General features: G+C 42.7%; 1 protein-coding gene across 1 annotated transcript in view; it reads left to right on the top strand.

Moving 5' to 3' along the window:
* LOC125705313 (zeta-sarcoglycan-like) overlaps nt 1–23,523 on the top strand; it is a 111,963-nt gene extending 88,440 nt beyond the window's left edge. The window contains exons 4-8 of the mRNA XM_048971810.1: nt 57–144; nt 3,699–3,821; nt 6,589–6,661; nt 19,054–19,177; nt 22,937–23,523. Coding sequence (XP_048827767.1) covers nt 57–144; nt 3,699–3,821; nt 6,589–6,661; nt 19,054–19,177; nt 22,937–23,128 — 600 coding nt within the window. The 3' untranslated portion in view covers nt 23,129–23,523. The remainder of the gene's footprint in view (nt 1–56; nt 145–3,698; nt 3,822–6,588; nt 6,662–19,053; nt 19,178–22,936) is intronic.
* Nucleotides 23,524–26,131: the final 2,608 nt, after the last annotated feature.

Raw genomic sequence — 26,131 nt, 5'->3', positions numbered from 1 at the left:
GGATGGATGATGGATGGATGGATTTACTGTTTTCTCTTCCTCCTTTCCTTCTTCAGGACAGCCCACTACTCCTGCAGTCAGACAGAAATGTGACTCTGAATGCAAGGAATCACCTTGGTCTCCTCACAGGACAACTCACAGTGGGTGAGTTCCCTGTTTCAAAGAACAGTCCACTTGCAGGGTATCAGACATGCCCCTCCCACCCCACACACACACACACACACACACAAACACACACACATACATATACCGGACACACCCCACACAGAATTGCAGATGTAACACCCATGTAATTATGGAGGTAATAAATCCTTGTGTTTGTTTGTGATGGTGTGTGTGTGTGAATTGCTTGTAGATGTGGCTTGCTTTGTTATCTCTGTTTGGCAGACATTTATTCCTCCGGAAAAAAAAATACAGCACACTTATGGCCAGTTACATCACTCTTGTTTTTTCAGTAAACAAAGAAAAGTAGTAGTTTATTCCTCCCCCGAAAGACTAGAAGGAAGCTGGTTGAGCCCGTGCAGCTCTGTACCCCTTTAAGTGGCACAGCAGCGATGTGCCTGCTGCATTTTGAACCAAACACCATTGCAAGACAGTTTCTTAATTGTTCTCTGGCTGCTTTCCCAGACTCACTGTATCACATCCTTTAGCATTTCTGCCCTTCCTGACACTCTGCTCCACAGTTAAGTGATCAGGTAACATAGAGCGCCCTCAGTTAAGTCACATGACGAGATGCCCAAGTCCCATTTCATTTTATATTAATTGCAAAACACAGCACTTGGTATTAGGCTACGACAATGATGCTCGACTATGAGTGGCTTTTAAAATTGTTACATAAACGTTATTAATTCGGAGTGACATCCAGAAATGTCCATTGTTTCTGTTTTAGCTGTTGTTCTTTCAGAGGGACGTGCTATCTGGCTGCTGCCTTCTTTGTTCACCTTTGCCTGGCTTCTCTTGCTGTACTAAGAGGCGTCACATGACCCCTGGGAGCTGGTTCTATATTCAGTGCCTGCGAGACAATTTTATTGTTGGCTCCTTTTCCTACCTGACGTCTCGTTAATTTGAGAAAGAACCTGTCAGCGTCTATTTGAATTAGGAACATAAAAATGAAAAGTGAACTTGTTCCTCCGTAGTACACTAGCTTCGATAAGGTGATGAAGTGTGCACTGTAAACCGGCGATGGGGCAGGAGAAACACCACAGGGGGTCCATTGTTATAGTGGCCGTGCTCATCTTACGTTCATATTGTGTTATTTTTATCATTAGCCCTATAAAAAGAGAAAAAAAATTGAGTTTTTATTGTTGTATAACTATCAGTGGCACACCATTGAAGGCATGCCCTTCTCGGGTTAAAGCAACACCTAGACTGTTGAATGACTTATGATAGAGCTATAAATCTATTCAATCATACCGTTTCAAGACCATTAATGCCAAAGGTACTGCTCATAATACTGCTGGTCTTGACCTAATGAAAATGTTAACATCTCTAACATTTATAGTGACATCATTTCTCTCTGCAGATTTTATATGTTCAACCAGTTCAGAAATCAGTGTATATAAACAAATACTATTTGTGTGTGATATGCGAATAAATTTTGAGAGATTGCAATGTTAATGAGTTAATCTTTATTATATCCATTAGCCCTCCTGAGTACAAGTATGCCTACTGCAGCAACTGGGCAGATTGTGTCATATTACTGTACCAATGGGCAGCTTTCATTGGCTGTGTTAGAGATCATTTTATCATATTACATTGTCTCACAATAACAAATGTTCTTGCAGTGTAATGCAGACGTTTTGAAAGCCAGGGTTAACTTAGGCAGACTCAGTCTTTGATGTACATGTATGTGTTTGCGTTATCTGTGAATGTGGCTTGGTTTTCCTGTTTATGGGTCTTGGATAAAGGGAGCCCCAGTGACGCCCTGATTAATGTTAGTGCCAAGAGTTCTCTGATCTCTCTTATTCTATTAATGACTGTAAGTTGAGATGAATGATTTATCTTTCAGTGTTCTAAATGAGGGGGTTTTCAGCTGAAGGCTACTGCAAGCTGTCCAGAGCAGTCTTCATGACTTTCGTAGTTAAAGACACAAAGCCCATAAAGACCTTGCCTGGTTCAAAAGACATGGAGAACTTGAGAAAAAAAATATGATTAAGAAAATATATAATTCACATCATATGCTTGGAAAATGAATACTTCAAATAGTTGTTTTTTTTTCCTACTGAAAATCTTTGAAAGTTTCTTAATATTTAGAAACTGTTATGTCAATGATTTTCCCACGTATGTCAATTGTAGTTTTGCACTCTTGTTAATCTTAGAAAATACACATGTAAATTGGTTGACATTAATTTTAGACGCAGTTGGATTTCATCTCACTAAAGCTTAGACAGGTATAATATAGACTCCATCTATGCCTGCATGCCCATTGTAGGCACTTTCGAAGGTGGACAGGGCTCAGCAGGGGCGCTCGGAATGTTCTGTGGCTGTACAGCCCCAAACGCCACAGTCTTCCACGCACCGTGTGTCCTGGCATATTTTTCCATCGGCCATCTTCAAAATTATCTGTGATCCGTGCTGCAGTAGCCAATAAAGGATTCACATCTTGCATCGACGATTCTTGGCTGCGCAGCATTCTGTTGGCGACTCCTGGTTTTCCCGTCCTCAGACCGCTCTCAGTAGATACTCACCACAGGTGACAAGCCGTGCCATTTTTGAGATGCTGTTACCGAATCTTCTGGCCATAATGATTTGGCCTTTATCAAAGTTACTCGGACCGTTACCCCTCGCCATTTCTGCTGCATTTAACAGAGTATGAATACCGACTGTTAGCTTACTGTCTTGTATATCCCAGACCTTGACACTCACCATTTTTACTAGTTAGTCAACATTATTCATTTCATGAGGAGGTGTTCACAATATTTTGGCTCGTCGGTATATATTACTTAGCAGAAAATAGAGAAGTTGTGAAAATATGTGTTTCCTTGCTATGTACTTAAGGAATTGCTTGCGGTGGCAGGATGGAGATAGCGCCGTGCTGTGACTTGTTCTGACATGTAATCACAGTTTGACTGGAATATCAGTGATAATGGGCTGAGTTGGATAATCAGATCAGGATGCCGTCAATGGTTTGACTCTGGAGAAGGAAATAACAGCTGGAAATAGTCCGGAGCTGAGCGAGACACAGATCAGCAGAATACGGATTAAGCACTATTGTTTCTCACCCCTGTCCACTGTCTCGTCAAGTTTGCATCTTCTCCCGTCAAAAAAAGGGGAAAATTCTAATTGATAAAAGAAGTTTTGGGACAGTAAGGGTTCTTAGGTCTTTATTTCTGCTTGTCAGCCGTTAATCTTCCAAAGTGTCATAGCTGAAACCATAAAAGGACATCAGTGTGGCTGCCAGCACTCTCGAAGTTATCCCTGAGAGCGTCGCTGTTTTCAGATCCTACCGTATTCTTGCACTGGTCTAATATTTGACAATATTTCCTAATACTTGTCATCATTGCAAGATCCTTCAATATCCATCTGGGCGGTTAAGCTAACAGGCAGGCAGTGTCATGTACTGTAGGTCTAATATATTTAAGATGCGGATGGTATGGATGACATGCATGCCTGTTATTTGATGATTATCCTAAGTCGGTCATTCGTTTATTTTATTAAATTTTTACTGCGGTGGTTCTTCTCCATACCTTGTGTCTTAGGCTCAGAGATGGTGGAAGCACAGTGCCAGAAGTTCGAGGTGCGGAGCAACGACGGTGAGAGGCTGCTGTTCTCGGCTGCGGAGGAGGAGATCAGCATCGGCACCGATAAGCTGAGAGTGACAGGTAAAGATGAGTCTCCGTGACGAGCCATGAACCGGAACTTGGCCACACGTACCAACAGCAGAAGCGGCATTACTGTGAATTGCATTCGGTACAATCAGTCAGTCTGTCTGACATCAGCCGTTTCGTATTCCAGCCAAGCACTATAGGCTGGAGGCATTATGACCCGCCATGCCACCTAATTAACTTTGGTTCCGCCTCTCTCATGTTTATAGCGCCCCCTACTGTCGACTCACTGTACTCCTGGTTGTGTATGAAGTGAGTCAGGATGTGGGGTTACTAAATCAGTCTTGACATGAAAATAAAGGTAAAATTCCAAGCAAAGCATCGGGCCACTCAACCCGTCCCATCAGTCTTCATCTACTCTTCCAGTTGCAGCCCCATGTCAGTGTTTTGCCTCTAGCAAGCGGATCAATAGGCTAAAGTCCCATTGATCTTGTGCAGGTATAGGGGGTCTGAATTTCGAAATGAAAGAATCTGTGTAAAACCCACATTTCACCTCTGCCCAAGTCATATACGTGATGCACTGTTTTAGGAACTTCACTCATTACAAGAGCGGGCAGTTTTGCATATTACCGAATTTATGTTGTGTTTTGAAGGTGGAGGATGCAGTGTATTTTGCTTAGTAACAAAAATTTTTTAAAAATGCATTCAATAAAATTGAAATGCAACTTCTAAATATTAATTTACTATAATTACGCCTACTTATTTATACTTGAAGTATCTAAAGAAAGATCGTTATTATACTGCTCCCATGTCTGTCACTTAATCTCCCTAGATGCACCGTTATCTCGGTTCGCATGATTAGCTTGTTTAGCACTGTTCACCCAGTGAGCATGTTTAGCTTCCATCGACAGCCGCTCGCAGACGACCCTAAGTGTTTGCGCCCCTCCCCTCTGCAGCAAACACTGCAGCGTGAATTTAGAGCTCGCCAGCCTCTGTCCCTCCTCGCTGGGCTCGGTGGCTGAGCGCGAAGACACTGCGGTACCCCTGCGATGCAAACTGACAGTTTAATCAGGTTTTTAGCCTCCCGGCGGAGCTGCTGTGCTTGTGGCTGCAGCAAATTAAACACGCTCCTCGTCGTCCGCTTCTTGGCCAGATTATGAAAAGCACAGGCTGTCAATGTGTCCAGGCCTGGGGAGCAGGTCGGCCTGGACATCTCATTCTCCCGCACGCGGACACAGAAACTCTCCATCACCTACACGCCAGCAATATTGTGTGCAGAAACTCTGCATATGTACAGTCATTGCTGCTCACACTCCGCTACCACGCATTCCCTTCCCACAAACATGATCTCACACGCGATCGTCTGACAGAGGGTAGGATCATCTCACAGTATCAATCACTTCCCGCTGATCGTTCTATTGCTTGGTAGCGTTTGGCCTATGGATGCATAGCTTTTGGTAGGGTTTACTCCGGGGGTCTCCAACTCTAGTCCTGGAGAGCTACCTTCCAGTAGGTTTTCTGTCCTACCTGGCTTCTGATGAGCCACACCTGCTCTCAGGTAAATACCAGGAACAGGTGTGGCTCATCGGAAGCCAGATAGGATAGAAAACCTACTGGATAGTATCTCTCCATGACCGGAGTTGGAGACATAGCTGTCCACCAAAAGGTATTTCCTGACGGACTTTGTTTTCTTGGCTTCCCAACTCACTTTGAAAAATTGCCTTTGGTGTTAAAACGAGCTACTTTTCATAGCTCTGTGCTATCCTTTTCCCTGGCTGAAAACTCCGCATTAGTGATTGTTGCATGACTTGGCCTTGCCATATTACTTTCCTGTCATCTTCGAAACTAGAGGCTGAAATAAAGCCCGGCTAACGGGCTCGCTATCGTTTGTTTGCACTGCCGGAGGTTAGCGGAGATAAATTGGCCACGCACCATTTGCTGCCTCACTCCACTGTCCCTCCCATTAAGCAAACTGGCTCTGGGATCAAGTGGGAGAAGCTCGGGTCAGGAAACGTACAACCGCTCGGGACGGTATTGGGGGGGACGGAGGGTTCGGAAGGTTCCGGAGGTTAAGTCAGAGACGGGGTCATCCTCCGCCAGCGGTTTCATGATGTAGTGACTTGAAAGAGCTGAAGTTAGCGGGTTTCCTTATAGAGATCATGATGCAGAGAAAACAGGTAGAGACTGAGGTAATTAACACTGTGGGAGTTTATAAATGAGGTGGCCTATGGCCCTTCTTCACTGTCAGAAGGAACTAAATTAAATGTGTTAAGGTTCCGCTATATGCTTATCATTACTTTTGGAAGAATTACTACCTCAATATAGCAGTGCAGAGGAGGAGAAGACACAGAGAATATTAGAAAATATTAATTATACAAACTTTAACTGCGGTGCCTCTGGAAGGACACCCCCACCGTCTTCTCTCTGGAATTGCTCAAATGAGAAATGCCTTCCCTGTCTCGAATGTAATATCATCAGGTATGAATGAGACATAACAACACGGTGTACAGGATTTCCTACACTCTAGGCACTACCTAGATGCCTACACGCATAGAGTTTCATGTTCCACAAATATCCCAGTACAGTATAACGTCAACAGTAATTTTAAGATTCACTACTGCGATGCCTCAGACGCTGAAACTTTTGGTAAATAATCTTTACCATAACACACTTTTTTTTTTCAATATGCAAATAATACGGTGCAGTATAAAATGTGGAAAACTTTGTGGTTTTGGAGTATTTTTTCTGTATAAGAATTTATCTCCAAAGTCACTGTATGAATCAAAATGTGGCTCTTTAACAGAGACGTTCTTTACCTCTCCAGGTACCGAGGGAGCGGTCTTCGAGCACTCCGTGGAAACGCCCTATGTCCGAGCAGAGCCTTTTCAGGATCTCAGGTGTGAAAAGTGCATGTGCAGATCCCTCTCTCTTGTGCCTTTTCCAGTGCTTTCCAGTGCTTTCACCACCTGCGAGCTCCATTTCCTACTGAAAATAGGACCTTGACCACCTTAAGCTGGTTCACCAATATATGAGACTTGACCAGCTTCCTGTATGTTTACACATGATGGTTTGATGCTTTACATTTACAGCATTTAGCAGACAGTCTTTTCCAGAGCGACTTAAAACCAGTGCTTAGTAGTCTATGACTGTTCTTCAGTTTATAAGCTAGACATAAAATCAACAGCTGTCAAGATCAAATTACCTCTAAGAACATTGTATAGAAAAGTTGGTAGGGAAAAATTGTTAGTGGATTTTTTTTTTTTTAAATGGAGAGAGTGGTCAGTAAAGATGGTATTAGTCTCCAAGGTACTCCTTGAGGAGGTGTGTCTTCAGGCGACGCTTGAAGACAGGAAGGGTGGTATTAGTCTCCAAGGTACTCCTTGAGGAGGTGTGTCTTCAGACGGCCCTTGAAGACAGGAAGGGTGGTATTAGTCTCCAAGGTACTCCTTGAGGAGGTGTGTCTTCAGACGGCCCTTGAAGACAGGAAGGGTGGTATTAGTCTCCAAGGTACTCCTTGAGGAGGTGTGTCTTCAGACGGCCCTTGAAGACAGGAAGGGTGGTATTAGTCTCCAAGGTACTCCTTGAGGAGGTGTGTCTTCAGACGGCCCTTGAAGACAGGAAGGGTGGTATTAGTCTCCAAGGTACTCCTTGAGGAGGTGTGTCTTCAGACGGCCCTTGAAGACAGGAAGGGTGGTATTAGTCTCCAAGGTACTCCTTGAGGAGGTGTGTCTTCAGATGGCCCTTGAAGACAGGAAAGGACGAGGCTGTTCGTTACGGCAAGAGGAAGTTTGTTTCACCACTGAGGCACCAACATTGCAGAAGGTCTTGATGCACGTCCTCCTCTTTTAAGTGTTGGCAGTTCAGGACAAGCAGCACTTGATAATCTGAGAGGACGAGAAGTAGCACGATTTTTGATCAGTGTTGCCAGGTAAGGAGGAGCTGTTTCAGTCTTGGCCTTAAAGGCAAGTGTTAGGGATGTGAACCTGATGCGGGCAGCCATAGGGGGCCAGTGCAGGTTCCGTAGAAGAGGTGTGATGTGCGAGAATCTAGAAACATTAAAGAGGAGTCTCACAGCTGCATTCTGGATCTTCTTTAGCTGCTCATACCAGTTTATCATGGTTATTCTAGCTGGTTCCACTGATAGGCTGGCCACACCATCATGACCAACTGGTGACCCACCCAGTTAAACCATCAAAGAGCAGCAATAGCTAGGACATGAACATCTCAGACCATCTTAGATCATCCTAGACCAGCTAGGAGCGGTAAGCTGGCCTTCAGCTGTTTTTCTCAGCAGGGTTGTCTCTATGCGAGGTGAGCATGTGACCTCTGCTCCTTGCGTCAGTCACATGGTACCATGCAGGAGCGCTGAGGAGCAGTGCGACATGATAGGTCAGCAAAGTCCCATTTAATCAGTAGGCCTAGATACCCAGGCATCCACAGTAGAATGACACCAATAGAAAGCTATTGCCACAGTTCACTGGTCATTATTGACAAATGACACAACTCAGACAAAATTCCTGACTCAAGCTGTGTGGTACTCAGGAAGAGCATAACTCATCAAAATAATTAAACAGAAGTATATCTCTATTGCTTTTCAATTAAAAAAGCAAATCAGTTTTGTTTTAGTACTGGCAAGACCAAAATCCTTATCGCTTAACCGGCTTTATTAAAACTACACTCAATCATTGTGATGTTTGTCTCCTGTCTGATTTTTTGTTTCAGCTTACCAACACAAATCATATATATACATATACATATATATACATACTTATAAAACTAAAGTAAAAATTGAAATCCTATCTATCTGTCTGTCTGTCTGTCTGTCTATCTATCTATCTATCTATTCACACACAGACATATATTATGCACACACACAGGGCTTCGGAAAAAATTAAGAGATTACAGCAAAATTTTCAATTTCACTTTCAATGTTTCAATTTCTGGGTATATGCCAGTGTAAAGTACATATTCTTTGCAAACTGCAGCCTGGCTCTTCCCTGCTTCTCATTGATGAAGGGCTTCTTCCTTGCTTTATGGGACTACAGTCCTGCTTCTAGGAGCCTGTTATGAACTGTCCTAGCAGTGCACTTCACACCTGCACTTAATGCTTCCCATTCTTTTTGAAGGTCATTGAGGTCATCCTTAGATTTATGAGGTACTGTTAGATAAGTTAACGGTCATCTCTGCCATTAGAAAGTCACTTCTGCCCTCTACCTGGCTGATTTCTGGTCATTCCCAGTGTCTCCTGCTTCACCTTGTTCTGGTGTACTGCTGCCTTAGAAACTTTGAGCCTGGAAGCAATATGTCTCACAGTTTAGCCTTCTTCCAAGAGAATCAGGATTAAACCGGGATTTTAAAATGCAAAAATATATCAAGTGGTCTCCTCAATTTTTCCAGAGCCGTGTCTATAGGGTACTTTTATGCAGGAGTTGCCGATGATTTTTTTGGTAGATGACTTCCTGTGAATGACGTAACAATGCAGATCTTTCTTTCCGATTCTTTGTCTGTTAGCTCTAACTTATTCAACCAAAATCATAATTAAAATGATCTGCATGAGGCTTGCATCATGAATAACAAGTTATATTACTCGCACGTTCAGGCCGATAGCACTTCCTTCACCCCTTTCAGATTCATTTCCTGCCCTGACGCTTCTCATTTTCTTCACTGCGCTCGTCGGAAGCTCACTGTTAATGGGAGGTTTGCTTGTTATATTGCACCGTCCATTTTCTTCAGCGTGATGCTCGCTGTCTGTAGCTTTAGCACTACAGCCGTGCTGAGGACAGCCTGCCGGTGCTCGATTTCTGGGGATTAATGCTCTTACACGTGTGCTGCTTTGTTTGGATGGCTCTTTGAACATCCCACGTTCTTTTATAAGCCAAAAGCTTTATTCTTAGTTATTAGCAAAAATAGCATTTTCAGCTAATAGCCTTAGCCTTGCCAACTAACCAGAAGCTCTGACACTGCTGTGGCCCTGGTCACCCCCAGCTTGTTACAGTGCCGGCGCTGTCCAACTGTAATAGCATCTATTCTCAGAGCTGAAAATCAGCAGAAGCAGCCGGCCTAATGCTGGTCATAATGAGATAAATATCGATTGGCTCCCACTTGCAGCCGACAAAGGTTTTGAAGAGATCCATATTCATCCAGACTTGCAGAGCGATCGTCTGCAGTGGAGTCAATAAAATACAAATTCTGGTTAGTAAAACTTGTAAAACATTACATAAATGAAAATATGTGCCAGTTTCACTATCAAATGTGCTAAAGATGGCTAAAAAGTTTCAGTTTTTTAGAGGGTACTAAATTTTGATGAAATAATAATGAAATAATAAAGTTTAGTGGAATTCCTAGGACTGTAATTAAAGGAGAATATGTCTTAATTGACAATGCATTACATATTTCTTTGTACTCGTTTTGTTATGCCATTCATACTGCCGAAAGTCATGAACCGCCGAGCGTCACCTCCGTTAGAGAGAACGGAGGCTTCGTTGTGGCTTCAGGGATCCGGCAACAAATGAAAATCTGCGTTTTGTTGGATCAGCGCCCCGTGTTTTAGGGGCCGCCTCTGTGCTGAAGTACAGGCCGTGCTGGGATTTCCAGCACCAGGAATTCCCCCGTAATAAAAGTGATTTATAGATGAGGAGCGCTTTTCCACCGGGCCAGGTGAACTGCATCAGAGAAATCTTTTTCTAGCCCCTGCATCCCCTTGTTCTGTGTGGATTTTTGTAGCTTTTAGCAGGACCGTCTGCAGCGCGAGGCATCAGTCCAATAATACAACTAAAGTACAGTAGATCATCTATAATCCAATTCATAGGGAAGAATAGTCCATGGGTTGCATTTGGTTTTCAAAAGCACCATATTATTCACACATGCCTCCATTTTTTGTTATGAATTTGTATTGTGTTGTCTTGTATTTTATACTCAATAATGGAGCACTTATAATTCATTGAATGCACTTCATTTCTGTTCTAAATATAGTACCAAGCAGTGTGATAAGAACTTGAATGGGATTTAATGTCACATGTGCAGGTTTTTGCTGAAGGATGTGAGACTGGGTCATAGTAAAATATCAAACAGTAAGCCGTAGAATCGTTTGCACTACAAATAGCCTGGCAAGTGACTAGCGGTGTTGTTTTGTCACTCAAAGCCACAATCTGTTAGCTATTCATCGCCCATTTAGCTAATGTCTAATGATAGCAAGACTGGAAGATACAGCTGAGTAGGTCCTGCGTTCTTCCTTTATTGTGTTTTATTATGCTACACACTTTATGTGCTTGGCTGACTTTCATAGCCCATGATTATATCTGGCTCATGCAGGAATCTGTTTATTGTGTTCTTTAATTAACATGCTGAAGGGTGCAATAGTGACCAGTTTATGATTTGAAGTGACCCTTAGGTCACATTCCCAGCTCCTGCTTTACTCTTCCTTTCATTCCACTTCGTCCATTTATTCGCAACATAAATTCCAAGGGAATCGCAGTCCGCTCCTCTCCCCCCAAACCCATGCAATGCCTGAGGAGCCCGTTACCAGTCTGTCCAATGGACGCGGAGAGCTGTCTTTTGACAATCGAACGCAAAGCGTAACACGAACGAACACATATGGGCGTGTCCAAATCCATCTCGCTATTTTTACGGCGAAAAAGACAGACATTGCGCCAGCGGAAGGCAGAATTCCGGATTCCCTAACTCTCTTAGTTATTTAGGTGCGTGTCTGGGGCACGATAAGCAATAAATCAGTAGGAATGGCGCATCACCTCACCTTTAAAAGTATGCATAATCTACTGCAGATTGCTATTACAATGGCGCGTTTGCCAGGCAAGCCAGTCTGTACTACGAAGCAGAGTTACTGGTTTATTGGGGTAACTTGTCGGATTTAAGATAGTCTGGGCAAAACACAACAAATCCCAGGTGAGATTGTTGAGTGTGCCAGACTTATTATTATTTCCTTTTCAATTGAGTGTGCCAAAATGTGTAGCGGAACCTAAGTTTAATTTGCGTACTTAAAGGGGAAGCTTTGTTTCTTTCAGACAGCAAAACAAGTAAAGCACTGGCAGATTTTTTTGTAAAACCAATGACAATTTTGATAAAAACAAAATCTAGTTTTTTTTGTTTCTAGGGTCTGTTATATATTTATATTTATGTATGTATTTTTGCTGTTACGACATTAAATTACCATGCATTTTAACCACTAAACTGCAAAAGAAGTACAAATTAATCACATATATGTTAAAATACATGGTAATTTCTTGTCACAGCATCGCAAATACACGTAATATAAATACAGATTTGCGCCGCTACTACAATTGCCGCGCGTACCGCTTTGTACGGCGAATGCGTACTTGCGTACCAGACGTGTACCCATGCTGGGGAGGGGTATGAAAGGTCAGCTGCTTCCGAAGAGGGGACACAACAGAACTTTGATTACCACTGACCTAAGCCTTACGGGGTGAAGCAGGTGTGGGATGAGGTAGCGGCGAGTGTGTCCTCGTTTGTTGGCATCACATATTCCGCACGGCGCCGAAAGCCGTATAATGATGTAAGAAGGCGCAGAAAACAGAAGCTCGCTGCTGCACGAGATCAGCAGCTGCCAATGGGCACTTAATTATTCTCTAGTGTGTTTTTTATTTTTATATTAACATGCAAGTAAATGAAAGTGCAAGCTTTGTTCAAACAAAACACAGCCTACAGTTTTAAGGTGTTTTACCAGGCTGCAGACGATTCAGCTCTTCTGCCAGCTGATGCCTCCTTGTCCATGCTGCTGCCGGCATGCACTCCATACAGTTCAGCATCACTTCTTAAGTCCTGTAATGTGTCCTCATTTATGTCCACCAGACATCCATCACGCATGGCAATGTTATGCAACATACAACATGCCACAAAGAATCCTGCGATCACGAGAGCTGCATTGTAGTCGTCCACCTGATTTATCTAAACACCTGAAACGCATTTTCAGAAATCCAGATGTCCCTTCAATTACAGCACGTGCATCATTCTGATAATGAACTGGAAAGGTTTTTTTTAAGATACTTTTTTTTCTTTACCTAATACATATCGATTTTGGTGTTTTATTGAACAGTATTGTAGCGCCGGGTGGAACGAGACTTTGCAACTGCAGCGAAGGACAAGGTGACTTGTTTGCCTTGGTGCTCCTGAACAGAGTAACAGGCACCCAACCCACACCGAAACTTCTCACACCATACCAGAAACACAAGGAAGTCAGATGCAAAACTGTAAGGGGCACACATGGTGGGATATTTATACACAGCTAAGGACACGCGAGGATCGTACAAGGTGCACATAACACATGGGCGAACAGAAATACGCAAAAATAGGGAATGCAACTATAACAGTACCGGAAGGACTATTTACAATTGCTCACAAGCATGCTGGGATATGCTAACCCCATATGAGCTATAGTACAATGACATGAAAGGACCAGTTGTACTCTGTAATAAAACATACATAAATGAAATTTAAATAAAATACCATTAGTTGACTTCTAGCTCATATCTGTGTCAATAACGAGCATCATGCAACCGCATGTTTCTAAAACGTGCCGCGTAAATAAAGTTTAACAATGCGGCATTGACGTTTGATGTGGTGTTTCTTGGACAAAAGCGCAATAGCATTTCACTGCCTTAAAATAGAAACACGCCGACAATTCACCTGGCCTCGCCTCATTTAAAAAAAACGCCACTCCTACCAGCGAATAGCCCGCGCAAAATCATTTGCTGTTTTTGCGAGGTGTGCATATTACGCAAAAATGAGCAATGCGCTGGTACAAAACTAGCAGAACCACTTTGCGTCGCACTTTGCACAGGCGGAAACTTAGGGTTACTATATTTGGTGAGACGAAAAATAGGACGTGTCTGGACTTCAGAATATTAATGAGATTTCACGGTCATCTGCCAATCAGGTAGTGCTTCTCTTATGAATATTAATGAGCTTTTCCTAATCACGCTTTAAGCGAAAATTGAAGCCCGGGTAAACCCAGACGTATGGTAACCCTATGTAAGCTTTCATTCAATGCAGAAGCCCATCTACTCAGCTAATATGTAAATAGATCCCGGAGAGACAGCCTTGTGGCCCTCAGTTCTTCTGTGCTTTGATGTCTTCACCGACAAGGGAAATATGACTCTAGAACATTATAGGCCATTGTCACCATTTGTTTGTGTCCTGCTCCCATTTATATCTGATTAAGTCTTAGCGATGTGCGATCTGCAGGCCAGTCGTATTAATCTTAATCAAACAGAGGGCTAATTTGCCCAATGGGTAGCAGAGGCACGAACCACCTTTTTATTTTCTGTTATTTTTATTCATTATTTGTTTGTTCTTTATTTCTGAAGGTTCAGGTTAACACGGGTAGGTGGTTCTTATCCCAGAAACATGTTTGCAGTGTGAAAGCCTGTGGGTCTTGCTCTCCTTCCTTATACAAACACAAGCAGTTGGTTGAGCCAGACGGCAATAGTGCTATTTGCAAACAAGGGGGCACACCTTCTGTTTGTTACACATTAAAAACATCTGTTAGATTTTCCCACATAAACACCAGGCGACGGGCAGTGTAGCAGCACCAAGGAATCACAGCAGATTGGTGCATCGCTGTTATTCCGTTTGATAAGGCTGAGTTGAATCTTGCCGAATCGCAGCGTCTCCATATGATTTCGATTAATTAAACTCGTGGTGCCAAGTGTCTCTCATCGGTTCCTGGTGATTTTGGCACGAGTCAGGCCTTCAGGGATCACAGTGCTTATTAGTGCAAAGCTGAATCAGCATCGCTTCAGAGGAGAAATGATGGAAAGTACTAAGCAGGACCATGTTAGCACTGAAGTGGATCATATTTGCTAAGCAAACACATATAATGCTGACGTAAATTCTTCTTTAGAGTGCATGGCACTTATCATTCAAACAATCCCCATGGCAGAGGCTTATGATAATTCAGTGTGTGTGTGTGTGTGTGTGTGTGTTGTAGGTATTACATCATAAGGACCAAATATTCCCGCAATGTGATTTTTACATTTTTTTCAGTCCCCAGATGGGGAAAATCAATTTTCCAAAACTCTGTGACTGCAATCAAAAAACTAAAAATGCCAAAAGTCTTGTCTTTTGTTTGGTTACTCATGGTTAAGGTTAGGGCTGGGTAGGGGTGAAGGTCACCATTGCTGGGATTACTGTTTCACAAATAGGAATGAATGGTGAGCCCACAAAGGGATATGAATACAAACGAGTGTGTGCCTGTGTGTCCATGCAGTTTACGTGTCTACAGCTACTCATGTGGTATCCTTGCCGGTATTCAAGTTTCCCCCCCACAGTCCAAAATCAAATTGTTACACAAATTGGTGTCTCTGAATTATGTGTGTGTTCCCTTCTGTGGCATCCTGTCCAGGGTGTCCCCTGTCCAGGGTGTCCCCTGCCCTGTGCCCTGTGTTTCCTTGGATATGCTCCAGGCTTCCTGAAACTGCGCTGGATGAAAAGTGGATGGATAGAACCAGCCTTGTTTCTAGCGATGATGATATTAATATTAATGCTTTATGTGCCATTTGTACAAGCGCAGGTACATAGAAATGTTTTTGTTTCCATATATCCCATCTTACACTCTGAGTCGACACAGGTGGAAGCCAAGCTTGGTGTTAGACCCCAGGGTCACCCATTTTTCCAGCACCCTTGGACCAATTCTTGGGGTTAAAAGCCTTGCTCAAGAGCCCAGTGGTGATTTGATTACTCTGCCGGACACACAATTTCAACCTGCAGACTTCCTAACAAAGACTCGTAACCCTGTGAGCCACTTACCGACCAAAAAACCTTAAGCGTGTGTTCTTTTTTTATGATGACCTTTGGTGGCTTGCTGTTTTCCTAGAAAACCATGGAGGCCTGGTCTATGGAGAGGATGCAATGGTAATAATTATAATCACAATAGTAGCATCTTGGATATTTTGCTGCTGTACAAGAACTTCCAGTCTTCTAGCCTTAGTCGATGCTTAAAACCTCATGCCATCTCCTGCTCTCTAAATCTCAATATCTGTTGTCTGCAATGTGCTGGTATATTTTTCTCCAGTGAGTCCAATACTGCTGGGGTGGCAGTTTGTGAAAACAGTTAACATGTTGGACATGTCAGTCAGGGAATTAAAAAACATTCCTTGCTTCAGCTACAGAAGAGGTCTAAATCTAATTGACTGAAGAGAGCCGAGATCCAAGCGATTGATTTCTTGTACATCAGCTCTAATTTAGAGAGTACAGGCATATGGCATTCTGTTAGCTAGTGACCTTGACACGATCTTTCTAGGGACTCTTTTAGTTGTCAAAAAGAACTCCTGGGAAGAAGTATTTTCATTGAATTTCCTGGGAAACACCCTGAAAACACTAAAGAGGAGGGTATTTTACTGTGAAATATTTATATGTTTGTCGTAGAGCTCTTCTGGGTCTGCTGCTCAATACTACAAATGAGTCACGTTCATGTTTGTTTGAAAACTACTGCTTAACCATCTGGGTTCTAACTTGGCTCAGGACTGCCGTCCTGCGGTCGACCTTCGCCGTAAAACTCCGTGACCATCACACAGGAAGGAGAACGAGTCTCAAACAGCTGTGAGGCTGAGTGATGAACGTGCCTCGAACGTTTAAAATTCCCGCTTTCACAAAAATGGGATGCAGAGGCCAACTATATATCTTTGACTTCGTTGAGGTAATAAACCTAGTTTCCCCCTCAAGTCACGTGTAATTTTAGGTGTTGCGGTCTTTTGGCAGAATCCTGGCACCTTGGGACATGCCGTTCCTCTGAAATATTTCTCTGTGTTTAGATGTGAATCAAGCCGTTATCATTTACTTAATTCATTTGCTGTTACGAGCTGTTCTGAAATATAGTCATGCTCCCCCCCCCCCCCCCATGGTTGGGTATAGCACTCACATGCAAAATTTATAATTTTTTCAATTTATATGAATACTTATTATACGACCTTCCTTCTTCATAAATGGCAACAAAGCCTAAAAAAGTTTATAGTGCTGTATTCACTAATGTAATGTTGCATTGAATATGAAGCTGACTGTTGACTCAGCATGTTTCGTTTAATGTATTTTTGTTATGCATACTAAATTGTAACACCTATACATCAGAGTTAATGCTAATGACCTTCACAACATCTTCACAGCCCCTCCCCCCAAAGGCTTTTGTTTCACAGTCTGTTTTTTTTCCACTTATCAAATCACTGAACTGCCAAGTCAGCATATTCACAGTCGTGTCTAGAGATGTTTGGAGCCACATCAAGCAATTATCCCTCCAATTTCACTGCTATAGAGTTGACCCGGCAGGCATTGTACTGTTAGCTGAGTCAATACAGTTGAGACACAAACACTGATGGTGGTCTGGTGTACTCAATGCTAATAATCAGTCCTAATCAGTGCTCAGCGTTATTAAATAGTGCTAACTGGTGTGCTACAATTCTCACTACTTAGTAGGGCTGTCCCTGACTCGTAATTGTGTCAGTCGAATCAAATTTGGCTATTCGATATAGACATTCATGTGTTTTTCTGTATAGACTGACAATTAGAACATCCATCGGCATGAGTGTTTGTAATGATTTCCAGACCACTGTGACTGTGAGTTTGGTTACACAATAGAACAAAGCAACACACAACCAACAGTTAATTACTTTGAAATTACATTTGCTATTTTGACATGTTGATTTACTTCCATTTTAGATGTGTCTCATTCTGTACATGCCATGCACAGTACAGTATGTGCATCTTTGGGAGTGAAACACACTCCTTCATTTAAATTGAACCAGAGTGATTCTATAGCTGTGAATATCCTGCCCGCCTGGTGTTCAATTCACAGGGTGAATAAGAGGTAGATGAGATATAATAATAGATTTCTGTTCACAGCGACCCGTTATCTCATCTTATCTCCTAAATTAAGGATTAATTCTTTGAGGCTATTTGGTTTTCACAGTGCACTTCAACGCTAAAAGCCGTCGTCAGCGTGGTAAGACGAAATGCCCGTTATTCGATATGCTTTCAATAAATCAACGAGAGAATTTGCTTTGAGAGCGCCTCTTTCTTTATTATTTTATTCTTTATTTAACTCGCCCCCAAAGTTCCAGCCGAATTGAAGTTGAGTGTGCCTGCTCACCTGTAGGTAGACTAGTAATCGCAGCCTTGCCTATTACACACATTCCAGAGAGCCTATAACGCGAAGCCTACTGCACGCAACATTTCTGAAAGTTATTTATAGATCTGTTGGAACGCTGCAATGTCACTGACCTGACCCGTGAAATTTTCCGGTAAGCTGACACCACGTCACAGGTCGACCTACACAACACTACTGCCCAGATAATTGCTAATGTGCTTCCTTTTTTTAGCAAGGGCCCTACTGTAATATATTATGATTGCCCATAGTTGTTGTTAGCTTCTGTCTGTTTCATCATTGCATTCTGTTGCACGCTGACTGCTTCACTTTAAGGATCATTGTCAACTCAGTCTCTGACTGAATACAGTGGTCCAGTGGAACACAAACTTAATTCATTTCATACGGCTGGTCAAGTTACAATTTGGTTGAGGTCCAAGTTGCTTTTCCCCATAAGAAATAATGTAAATGAATTTAATCCTTTCCAGACCCAAAATGATTGCTTATGTAAGCTTATCGACCTGCCTGACTAATGATAGAAAGCATTGACAATCGATATAAAACTAATGCACGCATGAAAAATGTACTTTCCTCTTTGGTTTGCTGTTCACTTTCATAGGGGCATGATTACTGTATCACTAAATGCACTGTAGATAAAGCATAAAAATTCTCACCGAACACAGGAACACAGCTTTCACACGTCGACCTCGGTCGAGAGAGACTGCGAGACTGAGATTCATAGGCATAAGCATCCCAGTAGGTCCGTTTGCCTTTGTAGATGTGTTTCGATCCTATCAGTTTAACAGGTTTGTTTTGTTCTGTCTTGTTCTGAGTTTTCAGTCGTGTTGAGGCTAGATGTTTCTCGGCCAAACTGTTCAAGGTCCAAATTAGTAGAGCTGCACGTGTCTTGACCCATACAGGTTTTACCAGGAATGGTTGAACTCCAAGATTTCAATCGAGGTATGTGTCGAGAAAAATTCCCTTTCGATTTCCGAGTTGACCGAGTTAAGAGGCATTTGAGTTCCAAGGTGCCAATGTTTTCATATCGGCGACTTTCAGGGGGCAGAAGTACTACTTAGTACAGAGTGCTTAATAGTGCCTGCCAGTGCTAACCAGCACTTCTGAGAACTCCTCAGTCCTATCTAGTATCATCACTAATGTTGAGTATGTTCATTTTTCCAGGCTGGAGTCTCCAACACGGACACTTACCATGGAGGCACCCAGAGGGGTGGAGATCAGAGCAGAAGCCGGTGGCCTCAAGGCAAGCTGTAGGAAAGACCTGCAGTTGGAGTCAACAGATGGAGAGGTGAGACTCAGCTGAGAGTAAGACTTCCAGAGCCAGGGCTAGCCATCATACTGCACCCAACCCTAAGGCTGACATTTTTGCCCACGACACGAAGGATTGTTTATTAAGATGTTGTATTTCTTCGGTTTCGTGGCTTGGGTCTTTAGTCTCAAGAAGCGAATGAGAAGTCCAGCATTTTGTAGTGTCTTTTTTATTTCGAAGTAAAAATACTTTTTACTCTGTCTACAGCACTGGCCAGAAAATTCCCATTTATTTACGGCACAGAGATATCGAAGTGGACATGCGATTTATACCGCTTAAGTTAATCAGTAAATGAACTGTAAAGAGTACAGGTAATTTCTACTGGGTGGGTACTAAAACTGTACTGTTTAGTACTTGGTGTAATCAGTTTCTAAATGTAGCTTAGATGGTTGATTTGTAACTTATCCTGGGAAACATGAAATTATGTGAAATGATGGATTAAAATGTGGTTGTGAGGTTTTGCTTTTAATTATAAAGCCACCATGGGTTTTGAAACTATTCTCACACTTTTGTTTTCTCATATGATCCTCCTCCAAAAGGCCTTATACAGCCAACATACTGTAGGTCTCTGTACAGCCCCGTTACAGCTCATACAGCCAACATGGGTCTCTGTACAGCCCTGTTACAGCTCATACAGCCAACACAGGTCTCTGTACAGCCCTGTTACTGTTATTACAGCCAACACTGGTGTCTGTACAGCCCCGTTACAGCTCATACAGCCAACACTGGTGTCTGTACAGCCCTGTTACAGCTCATACAGCCAACACTGGTGTCTGTACAGCCCTGTTACAGCTCATACAGCCAACACAGGTCTCTGTACAGCCCTGTTACAGCTCATACAGCCAACACTGGTGTCTGTACAGCCCTGTTACAGCTCATACAGCCAACACTGGTGTCTGTACAGCCCTGTTACAGCTCATACAGCCAACACAGTTGTCTGTACAGCCCTGTTACAGCTCATACAGCCAACATAGTTGTCTGTACAGCCCTGTTACAGCTCATACAGCCAACACAGGTCTCTGTACAGCCCTGTTACAGCTCATACAGCCAACACTGGTGTCTGTACAGCCCTGTTACAGCTCATACAGCCAACACTGGTGTCTGTACAGCCCTGTTACAGCTCATACAACCAACACAGGTCTCTGTACAGCCCTGTTACAGCTCATACAGCCAACACAGGTGTCTGTACAGCCCTGTTACAGCTTATACAGCCAACACTGGTGTCTGTACAGCCCTGTTACAGCTCATACAGCCAACACAGGTCTCTGTACAGCCCTGTTACAGCTCATACAGCCAACACTTGTGTCTGTACAGCCCTGTTACAGCTCATACAGCCAACACAGGTCTGTGTACTGCCCTGTTACTGCTATTACAACCGACTCAGGTCTCTATACAGCCTGTTACTGCTATTACAGCTGAGACAGGTCTCTGTATAGCCTGTTACTGCTCATACAGCCATTGTAGCTCTATGTATGTGCCTCCCTCCCCTCATAAAGCTACAGTAATACAGGTATCTGCACAGCCCTGCTACTGCTCATACAGCCATCTCAGCTCTACATATACCCCTCCTACTTCTCAAGCCAGCAGAGGTCCCCGGATACTCTCCCAGTACAGGTGGTGCACATCTTTGCATGCTCCTCATCTTAGAGCCAACACGGCTCCCTGTGTGTGTCCCCCCCCCCCCCCCCACCCCATGCAAAGATTACTGGTTGGGAATGTAAAGCGCACAAAAAAAGCACCAGCGTATCTGACAGACACTGAATGATATTCTCTGACAGATATCGCTGTCACACTCGGTTGGGGCAGCACTGGGGAACCATGGCACACTCTCAGTAAATGGAGTCTCATTCTCCCCTCCACAGTCAGCAGGGAACCGCCCAAGTTAAGACAATAATAACATTAATAATAATTTTAAAAATAGCCTTTTGTTGGGTTGGCACCCCATCCTGAGTTATTCCCTTCCTTGTGCCTGTAGCCTCAGTGATAGGGTCCAGCCCCCCACGACCCTGAATAGGACAAGTGGGTACAGAGAATGAATGAATGGATGAATGAGCGAGTGAATTTTAACGATAATGGCTTTCTGCTTGTTCACTGCATAAGCAGACTGCAAGTCTGAAGCTACTGCCATTCATCCATGTGACTGGCAAAAATACTTTTGAATTCCATGTAGATTGTGTATTACCCTTAACAGCTTGAAAGTCTAGCACATCAAGACATTTTACAGTGAAATGTTTTTGTTCAATGATTGAATTGACTGCACAGTTTAAAGGTGAGTCTTCCTTTTAACTCAGCACAACAGTAACTGTTAATTGTGATGGCCGAGGAATTGTGACAAGATTGTCACCGTGGCAACCATTGTGACCTTTGTTACCGCGGAAAAGCTGCTGTGACCGGGGCCGAATGCTATGATGCTGTGATTATATTGACACTATGGCCATGGGGACTGGATCCCCTCTAGTAGTCCATAAATTTCTTGGACGTTTAATGTTTATCACCTTATTGTTTCATGTCTGGCCAAGAGGGAACAGCTATCGGCACTTGAATATCCACATAAGCCGTTACACTGTAGGTAGGCTGCAGGTTGAGGTGTTAAATCAGTAAGTACAAACTGATCCATTTCTCTTTAAAGAGATGTATTACAAGATGAGTCAGCTGGAGTTTGCCGGTCCCCATTAAGTCTCACTTAGCGAGAGGTGAGTCAACAGTCACACATTACAATGTACCCACCTGTGTAGGCATCCGTCATGTAATGAATCATTTTGTAGGTGCTTGTTATGTATTTGTTTAGTAGATTGTATTTGAATTCCCTTGTGAGAGTTCAGAAAAGCATTAAACAGGAAAGGATTGAGAAAACAACTTATTTTTATTATATTTAATGGCGTCACGCAGTGACTTGTAGGTGAGCTACTGACAGGCTTTCTAAAAATTTTTTATTTCGCCTCCAGATGAGTAAGATTCTTGTTTGTGTTTATTTCTGTGACGAGACACCTGGCTGAGCAGCCATTCTGCCATCCGACGGGCTTTCTGCTACACGCTGATACACAAAAGACGCCCCTCCCTCCGGTTTCAGAACCTTGTCTGCTTTGTTTTCCTTGTTTCCATCCCCGAAGTGAAATGTGATAGAGGGATTCCTCATTAATGAGATTAATGTCCGACGTGCGAGCCAGCAGGAAATGGCGTTCACAAATTTCAGCTTATCTTGTGTGTCCACACTAATTCTGGGGCTCCTATTTCCTTCTGAGTGATATTTCTAATAAAGCTCTAGATGGATGAGCCACATGTTTACACCCCAAGTGACGAGTAACAGAAACACTAAAGAGACCCCCGAAAGTAGTTTGGAAGTTTTACTTAGGGGGTAGCTACAGCTGTAAAAGAGATTGAACACCGTAAGCACCTTCTGACCCATTACCCGTGTCACTGCCAGTACCCTATATCCACAGTATCTGCATGAACTTCTGCAGAGGACCCATGAAACCCACTGTGGTTATGTGCAGAAGACCTTTCACATTTTTGGCTCGGAACCATTAATCCAAATGAAGATGACACAAATTAAATTCTATCACATAAAGCCACGCACTGATACCTGCTAATTCATTTTGTTTTGCACATCACTCTGTGCCAAGAATATAAACAGATGGGCCTTTTGTTCAAGAATGCGGGGTAACGATGAACGCTAACTCTGCACTCACGCTAATCCTCAGGGCAACTCCTGTCTTTTTTTATTTTTTTCCGGTACAGATATTCCTGAACGCAGAGACCATCCGACTGGGCGGTCTGCCCCTGGGTACGACAGCGGCGTCTCGGGGTGCCCCGGTTCCCAAGCAGACTGTGTACGAGCTGTGCGCGTGTCCCAGCGGCAGGCTCTACCTGTCCCCGGCGGCTCTGGAGTCCACTTGCCAGACCACCAGCAACGTCTGCCTGTGGAGCTGAGAGCGGCCCACCACCCCCACACCAGAGAAGCCTTGGGTGCCACACGGCCCCGCCCACCCTGGCGCTAGCCTCGGCCGACGGACACTGAGAAGCAGCCTCCTCTTCCAGATGGTGCGGGAGCCCACTCCACGCCATTTCTCCATCCTCCTTTTAATACGAGCCAGACGGGGCGGAAGACGAGCACGAGATGAACCTGGGATCAAGTAGGTTTTCTTAGTGACCCACACAAAAAGCACAGGTGCCTTTGCTACTGTCAGTAAAGCACATTATACCCAAAATCCTCTCCATCTTCAGCGTGCCGTCTGCAGCTCGAGGAATCTGTCCTCCTCTCGAACGAAATCGAAAGACTTCCTATTCAGTATGCAGTTCTCTACTGTTTTAGTAAAAGCACAATTCATAACATGTATGAAAATTCCAAATAAATAATAATAATGAAATAATACAGGTTTTTAAATACTGTATCTGAGAATGCTCAGTAGTACTTTATTTAGGTACAACAGTCATGTATATTTTTATTGGTTTGGTCTGAAGTTTCATAATATTAAAAGAAAAATAATAAATCTTTTTTTATGCGTCATACCATGTAATATAAATGTTGTCTGTGAAAGGACTGCTAAATCAGTCCGAGAGTCTATGTGCAGCATCATTGTCTTATCCTACGTCTCTCAGTCGCAGACGATCTTTTTGTCTGTGCGATTTTGAAGTTTAAAGTCATGCTGCTTTACGTGATTTTACATCTTTGACATTGTATATGGAGACAAACCAAAGAATGAGGTGATTTTTTTTTTTCTTTTACCAGAGGTACTCTCATCTATTTGGTCAAAGAGGATGCCTGCGTCATCGTGATTTTAGGAAACCCGCTCCTCTGCTGTTTTTTCTTCGCCGTCTTTCTTTCCCACCCTGGTGTCACGTGTGTTAAAAAGAAACGGGTCTGTCAGACCATTTAAAATTCTGGTCGGGAGTTAAACGCTGTGATGTTGTGACAGACCTTGGACTAAGACCATCGATAGTCTGTTTAAAAATTTGCCAGCATGTTTGTTTGCCAGTTTCAGAAGTTCCTTTTAGCTTATTTTTATTATGCTTTCATTTTATTTATACTTTGATGACATGATAATTGAAGACTTTTCCTTATATAATATCAATTCAGCATAGCTAATCTTTTCCATTGACTAACTGGAAAAGATTTATTCTTCTTCCCCTCAACAAATTGTATTAGAGCAAGATATTTAGAACAAAACATCACATTCCACCTTTCAACCTACATTGTATAGAAGCATTAACACTAAACAGGAGACTGAAGTAAGTAAGATATATGATCACCAAATTAACACGAAGTACATTATTTCAGCTAAGATACAATGACGCAACTCTCCAGACCATCACTATTGTAATCAACTGAATTGAAAGTTAATCAGACCTACAAATGTCATTAAGATGGTAATCTCTTTACTGTTTTTACAAAGTAGCATTATTCCAAATGCAAGGTACACATAAACATCTGTGCAAAGACTATATCGAACATATCTGCTTCAAACTAATTAAACTGTATAAGAAAGGAAAATGCTCTTTTACTTAATGTCTTTATTTCTGATCGTAAACTAATAGTGTTTATTATTATTATTATTTAGAAACACAAAAAATCTGAAATGTTACACAATTTGTAATGTTACACAAGATTGTTGCATCAATTTATATTTTAATACGATTACGCAGAAGCCTAATTATGGTGTATAGGGCCTGGACAAAAATAACGGAAACACGTACGGATATATTAATACCAAGGGCATAAGGGGAAAAGGCCAAAGCTTGCTGTCACAGCAGTTTCAATGCTGATTGGAGTGCTGTCATACTTGTCTGTTGTGTATGGTATACTAGACCATTCATTAAGAAGAACAGCCTCCAGTTCTTTGATGAGTAAAGGACGTGGAAATCTGCTTTTCTGTCTGTGCTCCAGAACTTCCCACGAAGGTGCAATTGTGTTTGAAATCTGGTGAATAGGGATGTAATAGAAGGCATCCTGGAGCTCATGAAAGCACTTAATGCCACGGAAAACTCCAGAGGACTGACTGACCCTGTTCCCCAATTGTACATCCTTTTGAATAGAAGTATCTGCTAAATCAATAAATGTTCAGGAAACCGTCATCTTGGAATACTGGAACATCAAAGGCTGCACATAATTCTCTAAAATGGCCTTATTCTCCTTGGAAATCTCTTCCACTATGGACCCCTCCACCACGTTTAACGCCTGGCACTAGACATTATGGCTGCATAGTATTCCTTTGACTTTCTCCACACATTAACATTTCTAGATTTTGGAAGAAAGGTAAAATACTAATCAGAAAACTCATCAGAGCCTATTGCCTTTTTCCATTGCTCAGGGTTCTGGTTTTATGCTTCCTGCACCAAGTTCTGCATCTTTGTACACTGGTCCTGGACAATGGCAAGTCTGCTACAAATTGCAGCTTTGTGATGCTCACAAAGTGCCATTCTGTTGTTCAGACTGGGTCACAGAGGTGCTGATTCAGTTCTGCGGTCGTTTTTTAAGGCTGTGCTTCTCTGCTGTTCTGCAGCCATCCGCTAAGTGTCCGTCTGTCCCTGCTGGTGAGCTGTGATTTGTAACCACTGTTCCTCTTTGCGGATGCAGTTTGTCTGTGCTTGGCATATACTGTCATGATTTCTCAGACTGTTCCCCGTTGCGCAAGTCATTTTTCAGGTTGCGTTTCCATTATATCGTCCGCTCCCTGTTAAACGTATTAAAATATACATGATAAAAGTGTGGACGTAAAAGTAAGTATACTGTAGCTAATACTATATTTACCCACGGATACCCTTGTTATTCTTCCTAAGGTACAGTCAAAAGACTGCCATTTCTTAGAACTGCAGGAATAGCCATTTTTAATCCTTTTTCTCTCTGCCTACATTTTCATTATCTCAGTTCACCAAGAAAACCTTTATTTCAAACAAGATGCACTTTTAATACTTCCTGGTGGTATTAAGGCTGTC

The sequence above is a fragment of the Brienomyrus brachyistius genome, chromosome 12, assembly GCF_023856365.1.
Source record: "Brienomyrus brachyistius isolate T26 chromosome 12, BBRACH_0.4, whole genome shotgun sequence".
Taxonomy (NCBI): Eukaryota; Metazoa; Chordata; class Actinopteri; order Osteoglossiformes; family Mormyridae; genus Brienomyrus; species Brienomyrus brachyistius.
Note: the sequence above shows the minus strand (reverse complement) of the source record. Positions and strands in the feature narration are given on the sequence as shown.